The sequence below is a fragment of the Acromyrmex echinatior genome, chromosome 7 (assembly GCF_024713525.1).
Source record: "Acromyrmex echinatior isolate Ae372 chromosome 7, ASM2471352v2, whole genome shotgun sequence".
Lineage (NCBI taxonomy): Eukaryota > Metazoa > Arthropoda > Insecta > Hymenoptera > Formicidae > Acromyrmex > Acromyrmex echinatior.
In genome coordinates this window covers 10,194,781-10,215,252 of record NC_141858.1, presented here as the reverse complement: position 1 = coordinate 10,215,252, position 20,472 = coordinate 10,194,781, and the positions used below count along the sequence as shown (strand labels likewise).

At 30.2% G+C, this 20,472-nt stretch overlaps 2 protein-coding genes across 6 annotated transcripts in view; one reads left to right on the top strand and one right to left on the bottom strand.

Moving 5' to 3' along the window:
* The window catches only part of LOC105154499 (Family with sequence similarity 21), a 35,283-nt gene extending 17,696 nt beyond the window's left edge, over positions 1–17,587 (top strand). For all 5 annotated transcript variants that reach the window (XM_087408091.1, XM_011070076.2, XM_011070074.2 and 2 more), the window contains 4 exons: positions 12,565–13,133; positions 13,425–14,276; positions 14,625–14,743; positions 14,983–17,587. In XM_087408091.1, the coding sequence (XP_087264217.1) occupies positions 12,565–13,133; positions 13,425–14,276; positions 14,625–14,743; positions 14,983–16,497 (3,055 nt within the window). In that variant the 3' untranslated portion in view covers positions 16,498–17,587. The remainder of the gene's footprint in view (positions 1–12,564; positions 13,134–13,424; positions 14,277–14,624; positions 14,744–14,982) is intronic.
* On the bottom strand, positions 219–12,558 carry LOC147909162 (uncharacterized). The gene is made up of 2 exons (XM_087407797.1): positions 7,962–12,558; positions 219–7,628 (listed from the first exon to the last, which is right to left on the bottom strand). The coding sequence occupies exons 1-2, from the start codon at positions 8,133–8,135 to the stop codon at positions 7,464–7,466; spliced, it is 339 nt and encodes a 112-aa protein (XP_087263923.1). The 5' UTR covers positions 8,136–12,558; the 3' UTR covers positions 219–7,463.
* Positions 17,588–20,472: the final 2,885 nt, after the last annotated feature.

The following is a 20,472-nucleotide window of genomic DNA, read 5'->3' as shown; positions in this document are numbered from 1 at the left end:
ATTATTATCGCGTTTGTATTAGAGCGAAGATCGAAGTAATTGATTAATAGAAGATCATTGTGTAAGTTTTTCTCGAGATTACGAGATTAGACATAAAAAATATCATCTAAGAATTTTATGCGTGGAAGTTGAAATATTTATTTTTTTTTTTTGCCGAGACATGAAATCTTATATCTAGCTACATACAGCTGCACTATAATAGATATTTCATGAATAAGAATATATTTTATAAATTATCTTATATATGATATATTACATACTAACTTACCGATTTAAAGTAACTATACCGCTCTCTCCATCACAATATAGCTGTATACACGAACGAGTATGATAACCCACTGTTAGATGTTCATATCCCCATTTGCAGTAACCTAATGCATATCTATGTGAGTAAAAGTATTCAAAGAATATAATTCGAAAATAATTCTATCTAATTTTATTCATTTTCGAGATATTTGTTAGATATTAGCTATACGCGGCTACATTGATATTGATATGACCATATTCGTCTAAAAAACCTGTCAAAGAATCTGTTATTGAAACATCAAAGTTGTCTCTTTCCTAGAATTTTTAATTTCTAGTACGAGTTATGCAACATACTATATGCTTGATTTGCTTTCGTAGTAGAGGGAACCAGCACTATGTACATCAGCAACCAGATTCCACAAATGTAACTCTTCATCTTACTTTTTTGCTTAGAAAGTCACCAGGGAGGAGAGACGATAATAAACTTTTAAAAAACTGATTTTTATATATCCCTTCTCTCTTATATATCTCTTTTCCATGATTTCTTTAGAAAAACGTTTCTTTCGCTTTCTTTTCTGTACGAACAAACATAAAGCAAAACGTGCAATATCATACATTCCGATTGAGAAGATAAAAAGAGCAAGTATGATCGAATAAACATCAGGTTGACTGTTATCACTTGAACATGACATCGTTTTTAGCATCATTATGCATAACTAATCATTATACTTATCCCGTTTATTTTGTATGTATTAATCATTAATTATATATTTATGATTTTGCAAGATTTTATTGCTGAATATATCTAATATTCAGTATTTTGTATTTTTTATGTATATTCTTAACGTGTCCTGACAGAACATTTTTCTCTCACATTTTTCTCAGTCTTTAATAATTGAACGTCTTATTCAAAATATTCTTTAACTTAGAATCAAATGACGTTTATTCACTTTCTTCAATGGACATTGTAGTTTTTCACTCTAAGAAATGAATGGTAAGCAAACAATACTTATAAGAGGCAATAAAAATCGATCGGATAAACGGATTCGGCGAAAGTAGCGTTACTCGTTTAGTACTGCGCTGAATTATATTGGACGTGCATTTTTACAAGCAAGTTAAGACCGCTCAAGACGGAAATAATTTTTCTACATTTTTATGAACGGAAATGTACAAGGAATAGTGAGGAACGGAGAAGCTGATAAATTCGATTGCGCAAATCATACGAAAAGTAGCGTGAGTTTTAATCCAGTTTTACTCTCTAAACTTCTTGGATTATATTAGTTAAAAAAAGAAGAATGAAAATCTCCCAACTTTATTCAACAGTGATATTTTCTCTTTTTTAATCGTGACAATATTTTCACTTTTTTGGAAGATTTCGTTCGAAGAGTAATTAACAATTAAAGAGTAATTAACAATAATAGTACTCAAGTGAATAAGTAGAACTTTTTGTTGAATCAAAGAAAAACGATATTTATTTACAATATTTACTTACAATAATATGTTAGGATAAAGTTCCAATTCGTAAATCTTATCGAATTTTTTACCAACAGAATATTTATTTTACAAATATTGGAAGCTTCTTTCGCTGAGAAAGGATTATTTCTTTAGATTTAAAGGTATCTTCAGGTATTAGCTGACTCAGACGTACAATACACTGATGGACAGCAATCGGGAAATTCTTTGCTTTCATCTGGTGGTGCTTGAAGAACATTGTCACTTGGATCACATCTTAATAAAGGGCATCTGGAAAGAGAAACGGAATAAAAATTAGATTATAAAAAAGATTTTTACAGAAAATCTCTTTACCTTAGCATTGAAATCATGACAGAATATTAATATGTAATTATATAGATCCCATTGCGAAATAGGAAATAATGTTGATTATTTAAATATTAGTGTAATTAGATCATATCAGTCAGAAGAAAAAAAAGAGAAATTTGGAAAAATGAAATAATATAATAATATTTATCTATCATATTTCCTTATTTTTCATATATTTTATCCGACAATGAGATACAGAGTAAAAATGATATGAAATCAACTTTTTTTTTATTTCTATATATAATTCTCTTCGTACATAATTGTTTACGAATTTGAAAGAATTTGACAAATTAAATTTTAGTCTGAAATGTAAAAATCCGTTTTTAAATATATTTTTCATTCATTAACATATAATTTAAATAACTGATCACATACTCATCGCATTTACATTAAATATCAAAATAATCGACTAATAGAGGATCATTGTCTAACAGATTTTCTTCAGATTATAAAATTAGACATAAAAAACGTTATCTAATAATTATCTGAAAGATGAAATATTATTTATTTTTTCTTTGAGTTTTTCCGAGACGTAAAATCTTATAATCCGGCTAAGGTGCACTGGATAGCGAAGATATTTTATGAATAAGATTATTGTATCGATTATTGCGAAGAATATTATTAAGGCCTCGGTGATCTAATGACTTAGGACGCTCGTACGGAATATAAGAGATCCGTGTTCAAGTCCCGGCCGAGGTAATATCTTTTGCAATAAATTTATTAATAATTTTAACATATTAACATCTTTATAATATGATGTTTGATCAAATAGCATCAAATTATTAAATTGCTCAATTTAATTAGCGATTACTAGAATAGTTTTAATTGCATTTATAGTCCGGAAAAACAATTCAGCGCGCAGTTCTAAAAAGACTACAATATGATATATATGGCAAGTACATATAGTGTACATTAGTAATTCAAGATTAAATTATTTAAAGCAATGAAAATCTTAGCTTCGATAAAAACCATAATAGATATTTTTCTATTATTGATTGTGTTTCTTACATATGCGATCTAAAATAAAGATTCTTAATATTGTAAATAAGAATATATATGTATATTTCTAAAGAATTTTTTTAGAATTTTTTAATACCGTATTTTCTCATGTTGTTAAAAATGAGAAAATGCAGTATTAAAAAGTTGATAAAAAATTCTGAAAAAATTCCTAGAGTTCAATGAGAAGAAAATAAACAATTTTTTTGCAGTTTTTCTGTAAAGTTGATAGTATTTGAGTAAAAAATTATTGCAAATCGATTTTTGGCAATTTTTAGCAATTAATATCTTGTTAACTATTGCGAAAATTGCAAAATGGTAGGGACTGTTGGGTAGGAGGACTGTTCTTCTCAGTTTTGTTCATTCTACCTCTATGCGAAAGATTTATCATTTTCCAAACACCCTGTATACTATTTGTAAATTATTTTATATATGATATTATAACGTTTTCACTTACTTAATTAAATTAATTAGACCAGTCTTTGGATTACAATACATGTGCGTGCATGGACGAATGGTGACTCCACCCGGTTTTATATGTGCGTGTCCCCATCTGCAGAATTCTAAATTCATGTTTATGTGAGTAAAATCCGAAAGAATTCGAAGAGTATAATCCAAAAAATTTCATTTATTGAAATATTTATCAAATATTACGCGCGGTCACATTGGTGTGATTACATTTTGTTTAAAAAACTTATTAAATAATCTGTTATTGAAACATCGAGATTAACTACTCTTTAAAATTTTTGAAATACTCGGAAAAGTAAAATTTCATTCTCTAGTCGGTGGTTATGCAACATACCATGTACTGTTTCCGTAGTAGAGAGTACCAGCCCTATGTACAACAGAAATAAGATCCCACAAACGTAACTCTTCATTTTACTTTCTTGTTTAGGAAGTTACCCATTTTATATATCGCTTTTTTTTCCTTCATAATTTTTTTTAGAACATCTCATCTTCTGTACGAACAAGCATAAAACAAAACGTGCATTATCGTACTTGACGATAGCAGAAATTGAAGGAGCAAAGATGATTAAATAAGTCATGAGTTTATTCGTATCACTTCAACATAATATTATCTTCAGCATCATTGAGCATAATGCATTCCCATGATAAATAATGTGATAGTGTCATTTCACATGTATTAATCATTAAATATATATTTGCGATTTTTGAGAAATTTTGTAACGGTTTTTGCTTTTGTCTAACGGAAGTGTGAACCTGGAATGAGAAACGCAGAATTTGATAAACTCGATTGTGCGTTATTGTATGAGAGATAGTATTTCTTTATCCAATCTAAAGGGACAACAATAGAGAATAAGTAGAAATTTTTGATGAATCCAAGAGGAACGATATTTATTTATTACAATTTTTTCAAGTAAATAATTAAGTATCTAAAACTAGTGTGATTCTAATATAAGCGGAAATTGACAAAACCTGGCGAGCCAATCAAAACTGGCTACGTATGTCGTGATTCTTATTATAAGGTTTCTTGTCACAAACTTATTGAGCCTTTTCTAAATTAATTCATTAATATTTAAGATCTTACAGAAAAAAAAAAATATATATATATATCTATATATAATTATTTACATTTACTTATTACTTACATTTATTTATTACATTATTTACATTTATTTATATTTACGTTTTAAAAACAATAGATCTGTTCCAACTACAATATAATTCGATGCATGGATAAACATAATGGTATGTATCAGATGATATAATTATGCTTCTATATGGGCGACCACCTAAACGCATATTTATGTGAGTTAAGTCCGAAAGTATTATAATATGAGAGCATAATCTGGAAGATTTAATTATTTTCGTAATATCATAAGCTATATATGTGTTATATTGATTTCGGAATATTAACATAGTTGTCCAGTTCGTGAATTTATCATTGAAATATCGAGATTATATATAATGTGTGTGATAATCTCTATTCAGCAAGAGTCTTTCAAGAAGATTACAAAGGCTAAATCGCGTCGTTTGTAAATTTGCTGAACTGTTCTATAATATTTATAATTGTACATATTTATAATTATACAAATTCCGAACCTAACAATGTCTCTTTTTTAATTATTTTCTAGTCCGCGAATTATGTAACGTATCTGATGATTTGAACATTGCGTAATAGAGTAAGGCAATCCGACGTACATCAGCAACAAAATCACGCAAACTTCATTCATCTTATTTTTTTATTTAGGAAGTTATTAGTAAGAAAAGACGATAATAAAAAACACGATTTTTATGTACCGATTTTTTATAATTTTTTTCTTTATCCATATTTTTAGAGAAAATTTCATCTTTTATTTTACACAAATATTAAACAAAATGTGTGATATTACACGTAACGGTAGCAAGAAGGTAAGAAAACATAGAGAATCGCAACAACATTAGGCTCATCGATATCATTTAAACATGACTTTGGAGAAACGTGAATGTGAAAACCGAGTCAAAAGAGAAGTAGGTTTTTATGCCTTTATGGGAAATGTGAATTAGAAATAATGAGAAAAGGAAAATATATATCCGACTAAATTGGTTATGCCTTATCGCGCGTGGGGCGACGTTGTCTTTTATTTGATCTTAAAGCAATAAGCAAGCACATGAAGTAGCAGATCATTTCAAGATCTGAACATAAGAATTGCGCCAAACATTACGACGACGAAAAAGCATTTTGGGACAGCAAAGTGGATAAATTTTACCCATTAACGCTTCTTGTATAGTTTTTTCCAGAGTTGTACAAGTGTAAGGCATATCACGAAATAAAATAGAATTTGGTAAGATTAGATTATGAATAAGAGATTTGATAGAAAATCTCTTTCTACATTAGCATTAAAATGCAACAGAATATCGTAGTTGTGCAGTAGTCCCATTGTGAAATAGTGAATATATAGTCATAAGAGAAAGAAATTAGAAACTTAGAAATATTAATATGAGATTTTTTTATTAGATTTATTGTTTTTATATACTTTCTTTAAAACACTGAATAAAAATTACTTGAAACTAATTTTTCTAAATTTCTATATACAATTCTTTTCTTGTTTACGAATTTGAAGATTTATCAAATTTATTTTTAATATTATATGAAAAAAAAACGAAAAAATTATTTCTTATTTCTTAAACACATCTTTTTTTGATGATTAATAATAATTTAAATAACTAATCATACCTTTTCTTCATATATATAATATTTGTACTAAAGCGAGGGTCAGAAATAGTGAGAAATGAAGGATACTTGTCTGGATAAAGTGGAATGGAGAATATGTATCCGAATAAATTTATACATTATAATTTCGAGAGATGGCATTATTCTTCAGTTTTAAGACAATAACAATTAGCAAATTAAGAAGCAGATCATTTCAATAGAAAGAGTGGTATTTATTTATAATATTTCCAGATAAAAAATATCTATTATACCTATGTTGGGGTGTCTCTTAAGATCGGTAGATAAAGTTTGTTTAACATAGCCAAAAATTTATCCTTACGAGAATAACAAACTGTTTTTGGGCAGCAATATGGATAATATTCATATTTATTAGCGGGTGAAAAATAAATCTTATATTCCAAATCTCTATTACAAATGGATTCAGGGCATCTGAAATGAAACAATAAAATTGGATTATGAAAAAGAAATTTGATAAAAATTATCTTTTCACATTAATATTGAAATCACGACAGAATGACGTATTGTACAGTTTCCATTATGAAATAGAGAATATTAATTATTTAGAATAAATAATCAGAAAAGAAAGAAAAGAGAAACTTAGAAGTGTGAGGTAATATGAGATTTTCTATTTGATTTTCTTGTTTTCCAACACAAGTTTTTTTGTACTTTTTCTAACACAGAGTAAAAATTATTTGAAATTAATTTTTTTTTAATTTCTGTGAACAGTTTTTTTTGTAATAGTTCGATTTTGAAAGTTTGGCAAATTGAGCTTCACTAGCATATGAAAAAACTTATTGTTTCTTTTTTTAAGCACATTTTTTCTTCATTTACTAATTTAACAACTAATTACCAATAATTTGATTATTAATTTAAACAACTAATTACACGTTCTCTTTGTATACATTTGCAACAAAACGAGAATCAAGATAATTATCTGACGATCGTTGTCTAAAAGCTAATACTTTCGAGATTAGGCATCAAAAATTTATAACTATATGTGAGAAAGATAAATATTTATTATTTTTTTCTTTGAGTAGAATTTTTCTCAGTTACGTGAAATCTAATTTACAGATCTAATTTACAGATGCATACAGATTTACCAAATAACATATAAATCATAATATTATATGTATAAGAATTTTATACATATGTGAGAATTTTTATTTTTCTAGATATATATTTTATAAATAATTTTATGTGATATATCATTATATAATATTTTGACTTACGATATGAAAGAAAGCCTTCCATTCGGATTACAACGCACTAGCATGCACGGATAAGAAGTCATGTGTGTATTCAGTTTCATAATCTCGGATCCAAATACGCAGTGATCTAAACGTAAATCTTTATGAATAAAAACAGAAAGTATTCGAAGATACAATACAAAGATTTATTTATTTTTATATTATTGAATACATTGATTTTGAAATGGTAATAATTATGTAGTTTGTAAATCTACCAGAGGATCTATCATTGAAATATCAAGGATGCACGTAATATGTATAACATATGTCTTTGTTTATGTAGCAAAAGTTTTTACAAATGAATACCAACTGTTAAACTCCGTCGTTTGTAAATTCGCTTCTATGTATATTTATTATATAATTTTGCAGTCATCACAAATAACAATATTCTTCCCTTAACGTTAATCTCTTAGGACCAGTTTCACAACTGATGGTTAACTCTTAATCGAGCTTTAACTTGTTCTTCATCTCTTTTTAATGCTAGAATTGGAAAGAGATGGGAAATAAATTGAACCTCGATTAAATGTTAATCGTGAGTTGTGAAACTGAGTCTTAGTCGGCGAATTATGTAACATACCATTGGCTTCCGTAATAGAGTGAGCCAGTCCAGTGCATATCAACAACGAGATCGCGTAAACACAACCCTTCATCTCTTTCTTGTTTAGGAAATCATCAGAAAGAAGAGATGATAATAAATGTTGAAAACTCACGATTTTTATATATCATTTTTCCTTTTTTCATGATGTTTTTGAGGAAAACATATCATCTTTTGTATTACACAACAAACATAAAATCAAATGTGCTATATCACACGTAGAGATAATAAGAAGATAAAAAGAGCAAGGAAGATCAATTCAACATCAAACTTACCGATATCAGTTACACAGACGGCCTTATCTTTTCATGTCGTATACATAAATCATTAATTATATATTCGTGATTTTTTGCGTTAAATTTAACATTCGATATTTTTTTTGTATTCTTTATGTATGTATGTGCAAAATGCATTTTGATGAGTGATCTTCATTTAGTCTTTACTAATCTTCATTTAATTTTCATTAATCTTGATTAAAATGTACATTTGGCTCGTCTTAACACAGAATAATCTAAGAATTAAATCGAAAGTGTTTATTTGTTGTAACAATTCTTTTCTCAACGAAAACGAAACGAAATAATAGGACTTCCTTTATTGATGATTCAGTCGTTCAACTTGCCCATGATCGAGTAGCTTAAATATTAACTAGTTTAAAGTGATTTATTCTTCAATATCGTCGAATGTGTTGCAGTTGTTGGCCATCATTTGATTCTCGATTTAATCATCATTAAGAAATGACGGCTGATAAAAAATTGATTGAATAGATATGAAGTGATTTAAAAGAAAAAAAATAGGTAAATGTTTACGAGCTTTTTTGCAGATGGATTTTATTGGGGACTACTTGCGCGATAATCGATCCTTTGACCTTTAACGATTGCAAGTAGAAAATGCAAGCACATATGTCGATTAATTCATATCTAAATGCCATTTATTCGTTGTCTTTGAAAGATCTGTAGCACTGATTATGTTGACTCTGAGAAATGAATGATATCCGACAAGAATCGCAAAGCAATGGAAGTCTATTTGAAGAGATACATGCGAATATGGTGTTTATTTGTATGCCGTACCGGATTGTCGTTCCGGAGGCACTACACATCTTCATTCATCTTTGGAGAAATACGGGAATGTGAAAACCGCTCAAGAGATTTTTGTGTTTTCATAGGACGGAATTGTGAATTAGGAATAGTAAGGAACGGAGAATACGTATCTGAATAAATCAATTATACATTATCGCGCAAGAGGCGACGTTATTCATTATCTGGTTATTTCTAAGTAATAATAATAAACAATGAAGGAGCAAGTTTAATTGAAGAGTGATATTTATTTATAACAATATTTCCAGATAAAGAATTACGAATCCTGTGATCTCTTTCGAGATCTGTACATAAGAATTGCGCTAAAATGGAGATTAATTTATTTCACTTTCGACGTCGACAAATTATTTTTGGGCAGCAATCTGGATGAGCGCTGTTATCCGGTGACAGTAGTTGCACAATTTTTTCATTTTTCTTACAAATGAATGTAGGGCATCTGGAACGAAACAAAATAGAATTTGATAAGATTAGATTATAAATAAGAGGTTTGATAAAATAAATCTCTTTTTACATTAAAATGAAGACAAAATGTCGTAATTATGCAGATCCCATTGCAAAATTTGAGTGTTAATTGTTTAGAATATATAATCATAAGAGAAAGAAAGCAGAAATTAAAAAATGTTAATTATTTTGAGATTTTCTATAGCGTTTTTTACTGGCAGAGCTGGTTCGCACTTTAACCATTGTACACAAATTGACGGAAAGATGTTTAATAAAGATATAGAAACGAATTAAATCGCGAAATCCTTGATTTCGTTGTGCTATTTAATAAAATATACATTGGGTATTTTATCAAATCAATGAAGTCAAGTTAATCAGTTATTAAAACATTGTATAGAAATTTTCCCGAAATTTTGAGATTATAAATAGAGAATTATCAACTCTATATATAGAAAACGAAAATTTATTATTTTTTTATTTGAGTAGAATTTTTCTGAGTTACGTGAAACTTAATATTCAATTACATACAGTGTTACCTACATAGTGAAAATATTTTATGTTTATATAAGAACTTATACATGAAATACTTCTAAATATATTTTATAAATTGTATTGATGTATTGTATTGATGTATAATTATACAATGTTTTGACTTACGTGTCGATGATCATTGTTGTAGTATGATCACAAGTTAACTTCACGCACTCATCGGTCGTCAAGACTGTATTCGGCTTCATAGAGAAATATCCATGTGTGCAGTAATCTAAAACGCATATTTTTGTGCATAAGATCCGAAAGTATTCGAAAATGCATTTTGTAAGCTCTCATTAATTTTTGTGATATTTGGTTGGAAAGAAAGTAATTGCGGTTTTTACTGATAGATGCTTTTTAAAAAAACGCAATTACTTTCTTGCCAATCCAATATTATTCTTAGTTATAGCACGGCTATATTGATATTGGAATGATCAAAGTTGTATAGTTTGTTAATCTGTCAAAGAATCTGTCATAGAAATATATCACACAAGAATGCACATAATGTTAACAGTCTTTGTTCTGCAAGAGTCTGTACGAAAAAGTATTCCTATTGTTCGTAAATTCGATAATTTGTTCTACATAGATTAATTTTGCAGCTTTCGGATATAATAATAATCCCTTAAGTGTTAATCCCGGATTATACAATACACACCATCGCCATCTTCGTAATCTACCCCATCTATACCCCTTCTACCATGAGCTAACCCCAAGCACAGCAGTAATAAGATCGTGCAAAAGGAATTCTTCATCTCACTTTTTTATTTAAAGAATTATCAGAAATAAAAGGCGATTATAAATAAAAAAGAGTACCTGTGTATATATCATTTTTCTCTCCTTTATGATATATTGGAGAATAATGTATGGGAGAACATCTTGTCTTCTGTTCTGCACAAGTATAAAGCAAAATGTGCAATATCACACGTAATGATAGAAAGAAGATAAAAAACAGGGAAGATCACATTAACATCACGCTCATTAGTATCTTTCAAGCATAACTTTACTTTTGAAACTGAAAATTTAAGAGGGAAATAGGTTTTTTTGTTTTTTTTATGCAGAGCAGAAACTGGGAATAGTAAGGAACAAAAAATGTGGCTGGATAATTTTGGTTGCGATATCAGACGAGAGGCGATGATCCTGTTATAAAATAATAACAATATGAATAAACACAAAGCATTTCGATGAATTCGGGTATGAATATCCTGTTACGCGAATCTTAACTATAGAGAACTGGGAATAAAATGGAATAAAATTGTATTATGAAAAAGGTTTGAAAGACTTTTTTTTTGTATTAGCATTGCATTTAATCAGAATGTCGTAGTTATTCTGAGTGCAATGCTAATATAAATAAAGAGGGCTCATCTTTACAACTTAGCGAAATTTCTGCATTGTGTAATCATCAAAAGTATTCCAAAAGCTCCCAGTCACATTCAGAATAATTTTGATTTTGTTAAAAAATTAAAAAACACTAAAATTGATTCTGAATATACGTTGATTTCATTGGATATAATATATCGCTTTTTACGAATATTCCTTTGAATTGGCAATGAATGCATTGACGAATAGATGGAATTTGATTTCAACGAATTGTACATTATCTAAGGATGAATTTTTACAAGCAGTACATATGATATTAAATTTGACATACTTTCTTCTTATAATCAATTTTACAGACGAACATTTGGAACTCCAATGGGCTCTCCTTTGTCGTCAGTTTTAGCAGACTTAGTAATGCAAGATTTGGAAAGTCTGATGCTGAGTTCCATTGAATTTTCGATGCTCTTCTACTATAGATACGTGGATGATATCGTGGATGATCATGTGTCTTCCAAATTTCAAGATTGAATCCATTATCAATAAATTTAATTCTATTCACTCAAGATTACAATTTACTCTTGAAGTAGGTGGTAATACAATCAATTTTTTGAATACTATAATTATGGTAAATGGAGACACATTAAAATTAGATATCAAAAACCTACATTTTCGAACAGATTCTTAATCTGCGAAGCAATCTTAGCTGTTTTATCATTTATTAGTATATCAAGCGCATTATGCGTAACATTAAGCAAATATGAAATTACAATGTGCGTCGTTTATCATTCAGCATTTGATTATTGTTGGAGTTTAGATGACGAACTTTTAAGCAAAGACAAATTTACTTCGAATGCTTACGTTATCATTAGCACAAAGAAGATACAACAGAATAATGATTGGGAAATTGCTGAAGATAAATGGCAATTATTCTATTATTTTGTAATGAATAAACGGAATAAAATTAAATATTATTTTGTAGAAAAAATTCGTCATTTTTATTAACATAATGAAAAAGAATATTGGAACAAATAAATAACATTATTTATCACATTATCGCTCTATTCGTGAAGTAAGAATACTCAATGACCTTTTCTTCCTCAGAAACTTTCCTAGTCCGCGGATGTCGTCAACAAGGGTCAAGTCCGAAGAAATCTATCGTGAGCGTGTTACCAGTGACAGTCTGTTTACGGCACGAACGTATTATCCTGCCAATGCCAACTCGACAAACGCCAACAGCGACAATCAGCAGCAACAACAACAGCAATCGGGACAGGAGCAGCAAAGTACCTCGTCGGCGTTATTACAAGACGACGTGTTCGAAAACGACGACCTGTTCGAACCGCCACCATTACCCAGTAAATCGGACTCGAAGCGAACAACTAAATCGAAAGTCTCGTCGCTCTTTGACGACTCTGATTCTGGTGACGAGTTCTTCTCTGTCGCTAGCTCTGGTTCTAGATCACAGAAAAGCACGGATTTCCACGTCACGGTGTCGTCGAGTAATCGGACGAAGTTGGTCCCGAAAAGTGGCGGCCTGTTTGATGACGACGTAGACATATTCGGCAGCAAAGACGCCCCAGACGTCGATATATTTGGGGCAGTATCGAAATCGGATTCAAGAGATGCAGCTTCAAATGGTCCGAGCTCGGTAATACCCAAGAATAACAACGGTAAGTGGAATATATACCTTGTAATTTCTTTTTAATCTTTTGTATAAATTTCACTTTTTAATCCGACATATTTCATTTATTTATTGCGATGTGTAAATATGAGAATTTATTTGATTAGGAAGTACTTTTATATAAAAAATAGGTAAGAGATTATTTCGTTTTGATTCCGGAATATGAAAGATATTATTAACGTCTGTTTGGTATAAAGAAGACTTTTAGTTAATGCGAATATTACGCTTTGTAAAACATGATAAAAGAGAAATATTAGTAATTCAAAATCCAAATCGTTAGACAATTCACAAAACACGAGGATGGAACCAAAGATCAGTCTGTTCGACGATGATGACGATGGCGACTTGTTTGGTGCGAAGCCGACGAAATTAAAGAACGAACGTAAGACTAATATCTTCGAGGATGAGGATGACCTGTTTCTATCGACCAAGGCCTCTTCAATAGAAAAAGTAGCAGTTAAACCAAAGATCGACATCCCCAAGAACGTCTCTAGTCTCGAAACTGAAAAGAAGAATAGAAACGATCCTCCAGATCATTTGGACGAACTATTTTCGAAAACAACGAGATCCCGTAGTATTCTGTTTGAGGACGACGATTACGACGATCTTTTTGGCAAGAAGAACACAGCGCCATGCGATAACGATCAATTGAAATCTAAAGAAGAAGTCAGTAAAGACATTGCCGAGCAAGCACAGAAACTTTCTGAAGAAAATAAAAGCCAAGTAGAGTCATCAAATTTAAATCGTGATGTCAAGGCAACTGTAGAGTCAAGCATTGTCGTGAGGAACGACTTTGATGAAGAAAAAAGTGAAGCTGAAATCAAGGAAATATCTTCCAATATCGAAGAAGATGGCATAGTGAAAAAAAATTCTCCACCGAAAACTCTGAGCATTCGGACGATCTCACCGCCGTTCGAGGAACATGGCAATCAACAAGCACCTCGACGTTTAGTATCCGGTAAGATAAAGAATCTAATGGGCAAGATGGGTGATTTGAAAATACTTTCACCAATGGATGCACCGCCATTATGGAGAAGAAGCGAAGATAAGACGGATGAGGAAGAAGACGTCATGGACCGGGACATCGCTGATCTGGGCGTCAGTGGTCACGTTTCACCTCCAAGTATATCAGGTAGTTAGCGTTTAAACAAGATTTCTGTTTGCAAAAAAGTCTCAATCTTTTTCGCAGATGGGAGAAAGTCTTATATATCACAAACTTAAAAGTATATTGATAAGTTTATAAATGATTTACATAATAATGTATGATCAAATATTTCCAAATTATTATATTTCTTTAAATTATCACAAAACGAATCTATTATAATGGAGTTCATTTATGTATGTATACAAGTCTATTATAATGAATTATATATTAATAATTATTAAAGTCTAACGTTTTATTTAGAATGTTTGTTAATTAATTTCAATCATTTTAAATTGAAGTGAAGAAAAACATAATTTAAATAAATTTGTTTTGTAGAAGGTAGCACACGGAAGGAATCCTCTTACTCAACAATTTCCACCACTAGCAATGCGGAAGCGGCCATAAATTTCGATGATCTGGCTCAAGTAGAAACATTATCTACTACTGCGTCCAAGGTACTTATCAAATTAACTATATTGATTTATTTAATATTTTATATACATAATATATATTTTATAATTCGATTTCTGAGAACAGAAAATATACATTAGCAAAGAAAATAAACTCTTACACATTTCTTTGAAATCGAGTTACAATTTTTTTCAAATTTTATCACAATATTCTTGAGATACTTTGAATAATTTGTAATAATATTCTTTTTCTCTTAATTTGTTATATCTATTTTTTTTGTTAGAGCCGAGTGAGGATTCAAGCTAAACGCCGGCCTCAAAGTCGACACGCCCGGAAATCTGCCCTAAGGCATAGCGGTATCGACTTCGACACGGTTGACAATGCGGACAACGATAATTCTCAGGAGGAGAGTCATACTAGCACCTGCTCGTCCAGCAAAGATCCATCTGCCGCTTTGACGATCAGCGTCTCCGATCGCTTGATTGCCAACGACAATATTCATCGCTCGGCGATTGATCCTGCTTCTACGGACGATAGATCTGAGCTGGGTAGTATTAGCAAGGAGAGCTCGATGAGCGTAAACAAGAACACCCTTCTGTCTCCATCCACTGACGAAGAGGACTTGTTTGATGTGCCACCAGATTTGCCGGAAGATCCGCAGAAGGAGGACGCTTTATTTGGCAGAGCACCAATACTCTCACCGATCGACGGCGGGCAATCGGATAAAACGCCCGTCGTTGTCAAATCTTTAATAGATACCGTGATCAGAAAAGTCGATGAAATTGATATTGATGTGAACGCAACGAACAACGAAAATAATAAACAAAATTCTAGTGAATTTGCGCGATCGGATGTCGATACTAAATCAGATACGTTTAAGAATACCAAAAATAAGGATGATAAACATAACGAAATCGATGATGAGCAAGGTAACGTGAGAAAAGCGTCTAGCGAGGAGTTGAGCGATCCACTACGCGACAGCACCCACGATCCACTGAAGGATCCTAGTCAGTTGTTCGCGTTTGTCACGAAGACGCCATCGCCTGAGAAAAACAAAGGACTGTTATTTTCTGAGCCGGACGATAGTCTCTTCTCTAGCAGCTCGGCGAAGAAGCCGAATGAGTCACAGAAGAAAATCTTAGATTTGTTCGCGGAAGACGATATGGGCGGCGACTTATTTTCCACAGCGCCATTGAAGAAGACGGTGAAAAAGCCGTTGCGAGACACGAAGATCGGTCTCTTCGGTGATGATGACGACGCGCAAAACGACGATGATGACAGTCTCTTCGGTAATTTGTCCAGCAAAGCGAAGTTAGATAACCAACCATCAAATTCTATTTTAGCCGGACGAAAAAAGAACAATATTTTCGACGATGACGATGATGATGATTCCAGCTTGTTCATCGAGTCATCCGGTCATTCGCAAAAATCGGACAGCACGTCGTTCTCGGAGCCTAAGCAAGACTCTCAAATCGACTCTCAAGCCAAAAGCTCAAACTTGAAAGATATCTTCGGCAACGCACCACATGACGGCGATGACGACGATATCGATCTTTTTGCCACGAAGAAAATTGTTCCTAAGAAAGTTATCGCGCCGTCCAAGTCTCTATTCGCATCGGACGATGATGATGACGACGACATTTTCGGCAAGCAGCCATCTGCGATGGAATCGAAGGCGAGGACGACGATGATCGCACCGAGTTCAAAATCGGCCATGAAGAAACCGGTAACTAAAGACCTGAAGAAAACGGCCGAGAAAATCATCGAAGATCCATTAAGCCTCCTTCAAGATGACTAACTCAATTTCCTTAAGATAAATATCCGTGAGATTTTTTGTTAGCTATACAACGCTTAGCTACAAAAGTTTATACGTGTTTAAAAAAGTAAGAGATGTCGATTGAAGTACAAAAATTAGAAGAGAAGCTCTTTTATTCTGCGATTTCTTCAAAGAATTGTTTGTGTTACACTATTGTATGTATGTGTGAGCGTGTGTGTATAGGTGTGTGATTAAAATTAATTTATTTAACATATTAAAATTATTCTATTTTTTCAGCGCAACATAATATTCAATTTTTTATCAGATATGAACGATCATAATTATGTAACTTATCCTAATTAAATTGGTAAGAATTATCGACAATTTTAGTTGCACAGCAAAGAATAATTTCTGCGCTGTCTCTAATACAATGGAGATTTGAAAACGAGATGAACTCTATCCAGTTAGCATTATTTATTATATTTTAAAAACAAATTATAACAAAGTGTAGCACTAAATTATTTGTTTTTAAACATCTTAGTCTTTTTTATATTTTTTTTTGCAAAGAATTAATATTTAATGTTGTAAAGTTCGTGCTAGTATAGAATGCTTCAATGAACCGAATAAACTTTTGTGGCTTTAAGCATATACATATATATATATTTTATTTATATTTTGTTAATTCACATTCGCTCGTTTACAGTATAAAGAGTGTTATGGAGAGCTGGAGGATGAGTAACGTGCAATTCACGAATAACGGAATTTTTATTTCTGTCTATATTTATTATATCATGAGTCAGATCTATGTACTACCTGTTAGTTTATGTGCCACATTAGAAAGAATATCTGGTCTTATTTGTTGATGAAGTTGCAATAGATCTGGAAGGATATATTCATCCTCTTTCTTTCCCATTAGCATTTATTCCTAAGACAACGAATGTAATCGGTTTACACCGATCGATTGAGAGTATCATTGTAAAAGTCGCACTTCACTCGTGCAAAGATATATTTTCTGTACCATCGCCTTGTTCGCCTTGCGCGTAATTCACCTCACCCTCTTGTGATTTACGTCATATGTATATATATTATTCTGAGTTATCACCCGCGTAATAAAATTTATTCGATGACCACATGCAATGATATAATCATAATCTTTTTAATCCTGGATAATCATACTCGAAATAATCCATCCAAGTCTTCACTCCCGGCTCCAATCCTTCGTTTATCTTGCAAAAAATTTATAAAAATAAATAGAACGTAAACTTCAAAGAATATTTATGTTAATATATTTAAATTTATAATTAAATTTATTATCAAATTATACTCAATTTGAATTATTTATAATCGTTTCTATAGGTCGCTGCTGCTTCTATTTAATATGTTTAATATTCAATATTGTTTTAAAACAATAGAGTTTAATTCAACACTTTAATTCACGAAAATGTATTAAATTTGTGACTCAAATTTAATTTATTATTTACTAAATTGTAATATAAAAATTACATTAATATGAAAATTGTTTGGAACTAATCGCAAAAATGAACTGATTTACAATTCGACACAAGCAGAATGTTATTATTTTCTAAAAATCAAATTAATAAAAAACGATTTGGAATAATAATTACGGAAAAGAAGTTAATAGAATATAATTGCGTATGGACAATAAGAATTGTGTGCATCAATAGTTATAAGTGACATGACGGATAAATTACATGAGGCTCATAAACTCTGAGGTCTCAGGTTCAAAACCCGACTGGTAAGTGAAAAAGATTAAAATATAAATGAAAATTAGAATTAATTAATAAAATTAGTTGTCTAAGGTTTAGATATTGTTGATAAAAAAATATTCTACATTGTTATTTTTTCTAATTTTGTTCAAATAATTTTAACATTAAAAAACGTTTTTTTATTAACATTAAAGAAATGTTTCTTCAAACGTTACAATAAAATAAACGTTTTTTTAATAAAAAAAAACAGGACTTAATTCATTATTTTTAACGATTTTAAAATTGTTTTTAAAAACGTTTTTTTTAAATATTTTAAAAAATGTTTTTAAAATATTGTCTGTTGATTGGGTACATAATTCACCGAATAAAAGATAATCGTTAAAAAGAGTGAATTATGTTTGCATAACTCTGTTGATAATATGCGTCAGAGTGACCTATTCTGCGTAAACGCATTTACGTAACGGAATAAGGCAATCCGACGTATATTATCAATAGAATTATCCAAAGGTAATTCATTTTAATTTCTTATTTCAGAAGTTACTAGTGGGAAAAGATGGTAATACGATTTTTATATATTGTTTTTTTTGTGATGTTTTTAAGAAGAATTTATGTTTTATCCTTCACAAACATAAAGCAAAATGTGCGATTTTACACATAGCGATAATAAGAAAATAAAACAAATGTGGAGAATCCGAACATCTAATCAACACACAATGTTTTTAAAAATTTATTTTTAAAAATATTTAAAAAACTTAGCAATAATAATGTAAGGAAATGGTAAGGAATGCCTACAGTGCAAAAAGTATTTGTACAAGAAAATTTTTTATAAAAAAAATCTTATTTGTAGAAAATAAACATTAATTAGCAATTTTATATAATAAATACATTTGTTCTAACATAAACATACGAGTTTCGTATGTATTCCTGATCTTGGAAGCTAAATTTCTCGACTGTACGAATACTTTTTGAACATCCAAACAATAGAATTTTTAATTTTCGCTTATTTTTCAAATATTTTCTATAATTAATACACATTTTTTTTTAAATCTAATTTTAAGAAACAGTCTATTATACTTTTACAGTCTATTATATTCTTTATGAAATTGTTAATTACTCAGCAAGAATTAAATGTCGAATTGTCGTCAAATTGGTGTTGAAATTATGGTATCGAAATCGATTCGACATAAATTTGATCATCCATTTCTCTCTGAATAATATTTATTTTTTTTAAATAAAATTTTTAAAAAAATATTTTCTCTGTACGAATACTTTTTGCACTCACTGTATATGAACCAACATAAGATATTCGTGTGTAGTAATACATATATTAAAAAATTAATTACAGACATTTCGACCCTAATATTGGGTCCTCTACAATGTAAAAATGTTGATAACCATGGAATATTTTAATTGTCAAGTCATCAAATCATCATCAAACTGTTGTCAATAATTGAAAACTATATTGTCGGACATTAATCACAATCGACTTGAAACGCTAATAATATAAATACGATAAGGCGCTGAAACATTCGGACATTCCTATATATATAAGAAATAATCCCTCCTTAAATTAATTCGATAAAGAACTTATTGCGAATAATTACTTCAGCCAGGATTCGAATCGAATTAATTTAGGGAGGATTATTTCATAATTTAAAAATTAAGAATATATTGTATAAAATATTCATAACATTTAACTTTCCCGATAATTGGCGTTCTCTCTCATATTTATGTATATCATTTACACGGTATACTTATTTATAATAATATTTCCAGATAAAAAATTATATTGCACTAATTTTGGAGTTTCTTTCATGATCGATAAATAAAATTTGTTTAACATAATCGAGAGTATACTTACGAGGACGATAAACTGTTTCTGGGCAGCAATATGGCAGCAAATATTTGTCCGTGAATAGTAAATAAATCATATATTCCCAATCTATATTATATGGACTAGAGAATATTTGGAATGAAACGGAATAGAATTGGATTATGAAGAAGAAATTTGATAGAAATTCTCTTTTTACATTAGTATTGAAATCACGACAGAATCATATACAGAATCACATTGTACAGTTTCTATTATGAAATAGAGAATATTAATTGTTTAAGATAAATAGTCTGAAAAGAAAAAAAAGAAAAACTTAGAAATGTAATATGAAATTTTCTACTTGATTTTCTTATTTTCCATATACTTTCTCAAACACAAAGTAAAAATTATTTGAAACTAATTTTTAGCATTTAGTGTCTTTCTCTCTATCTTTTATGCATGTATGTGCAAAATCCA

Excerpts from the sequence above, each read along its gene's own strand:
- LOC147909162 (XM_087407797.1), bottom strand. The coding sequence starts at position 8,135 with ATGAAGGGTTGTGTTTACGCGATCTCGTTGTTGATATGCACTGGACTG. Across the intron at positions 7,629-7,961 it reads CTCTTTCCAATTCTAGCATT|TTTGTATTGTATCTTCGAAT; the intron begins AAAAAGAGATGA and ends AATAAATAAATC.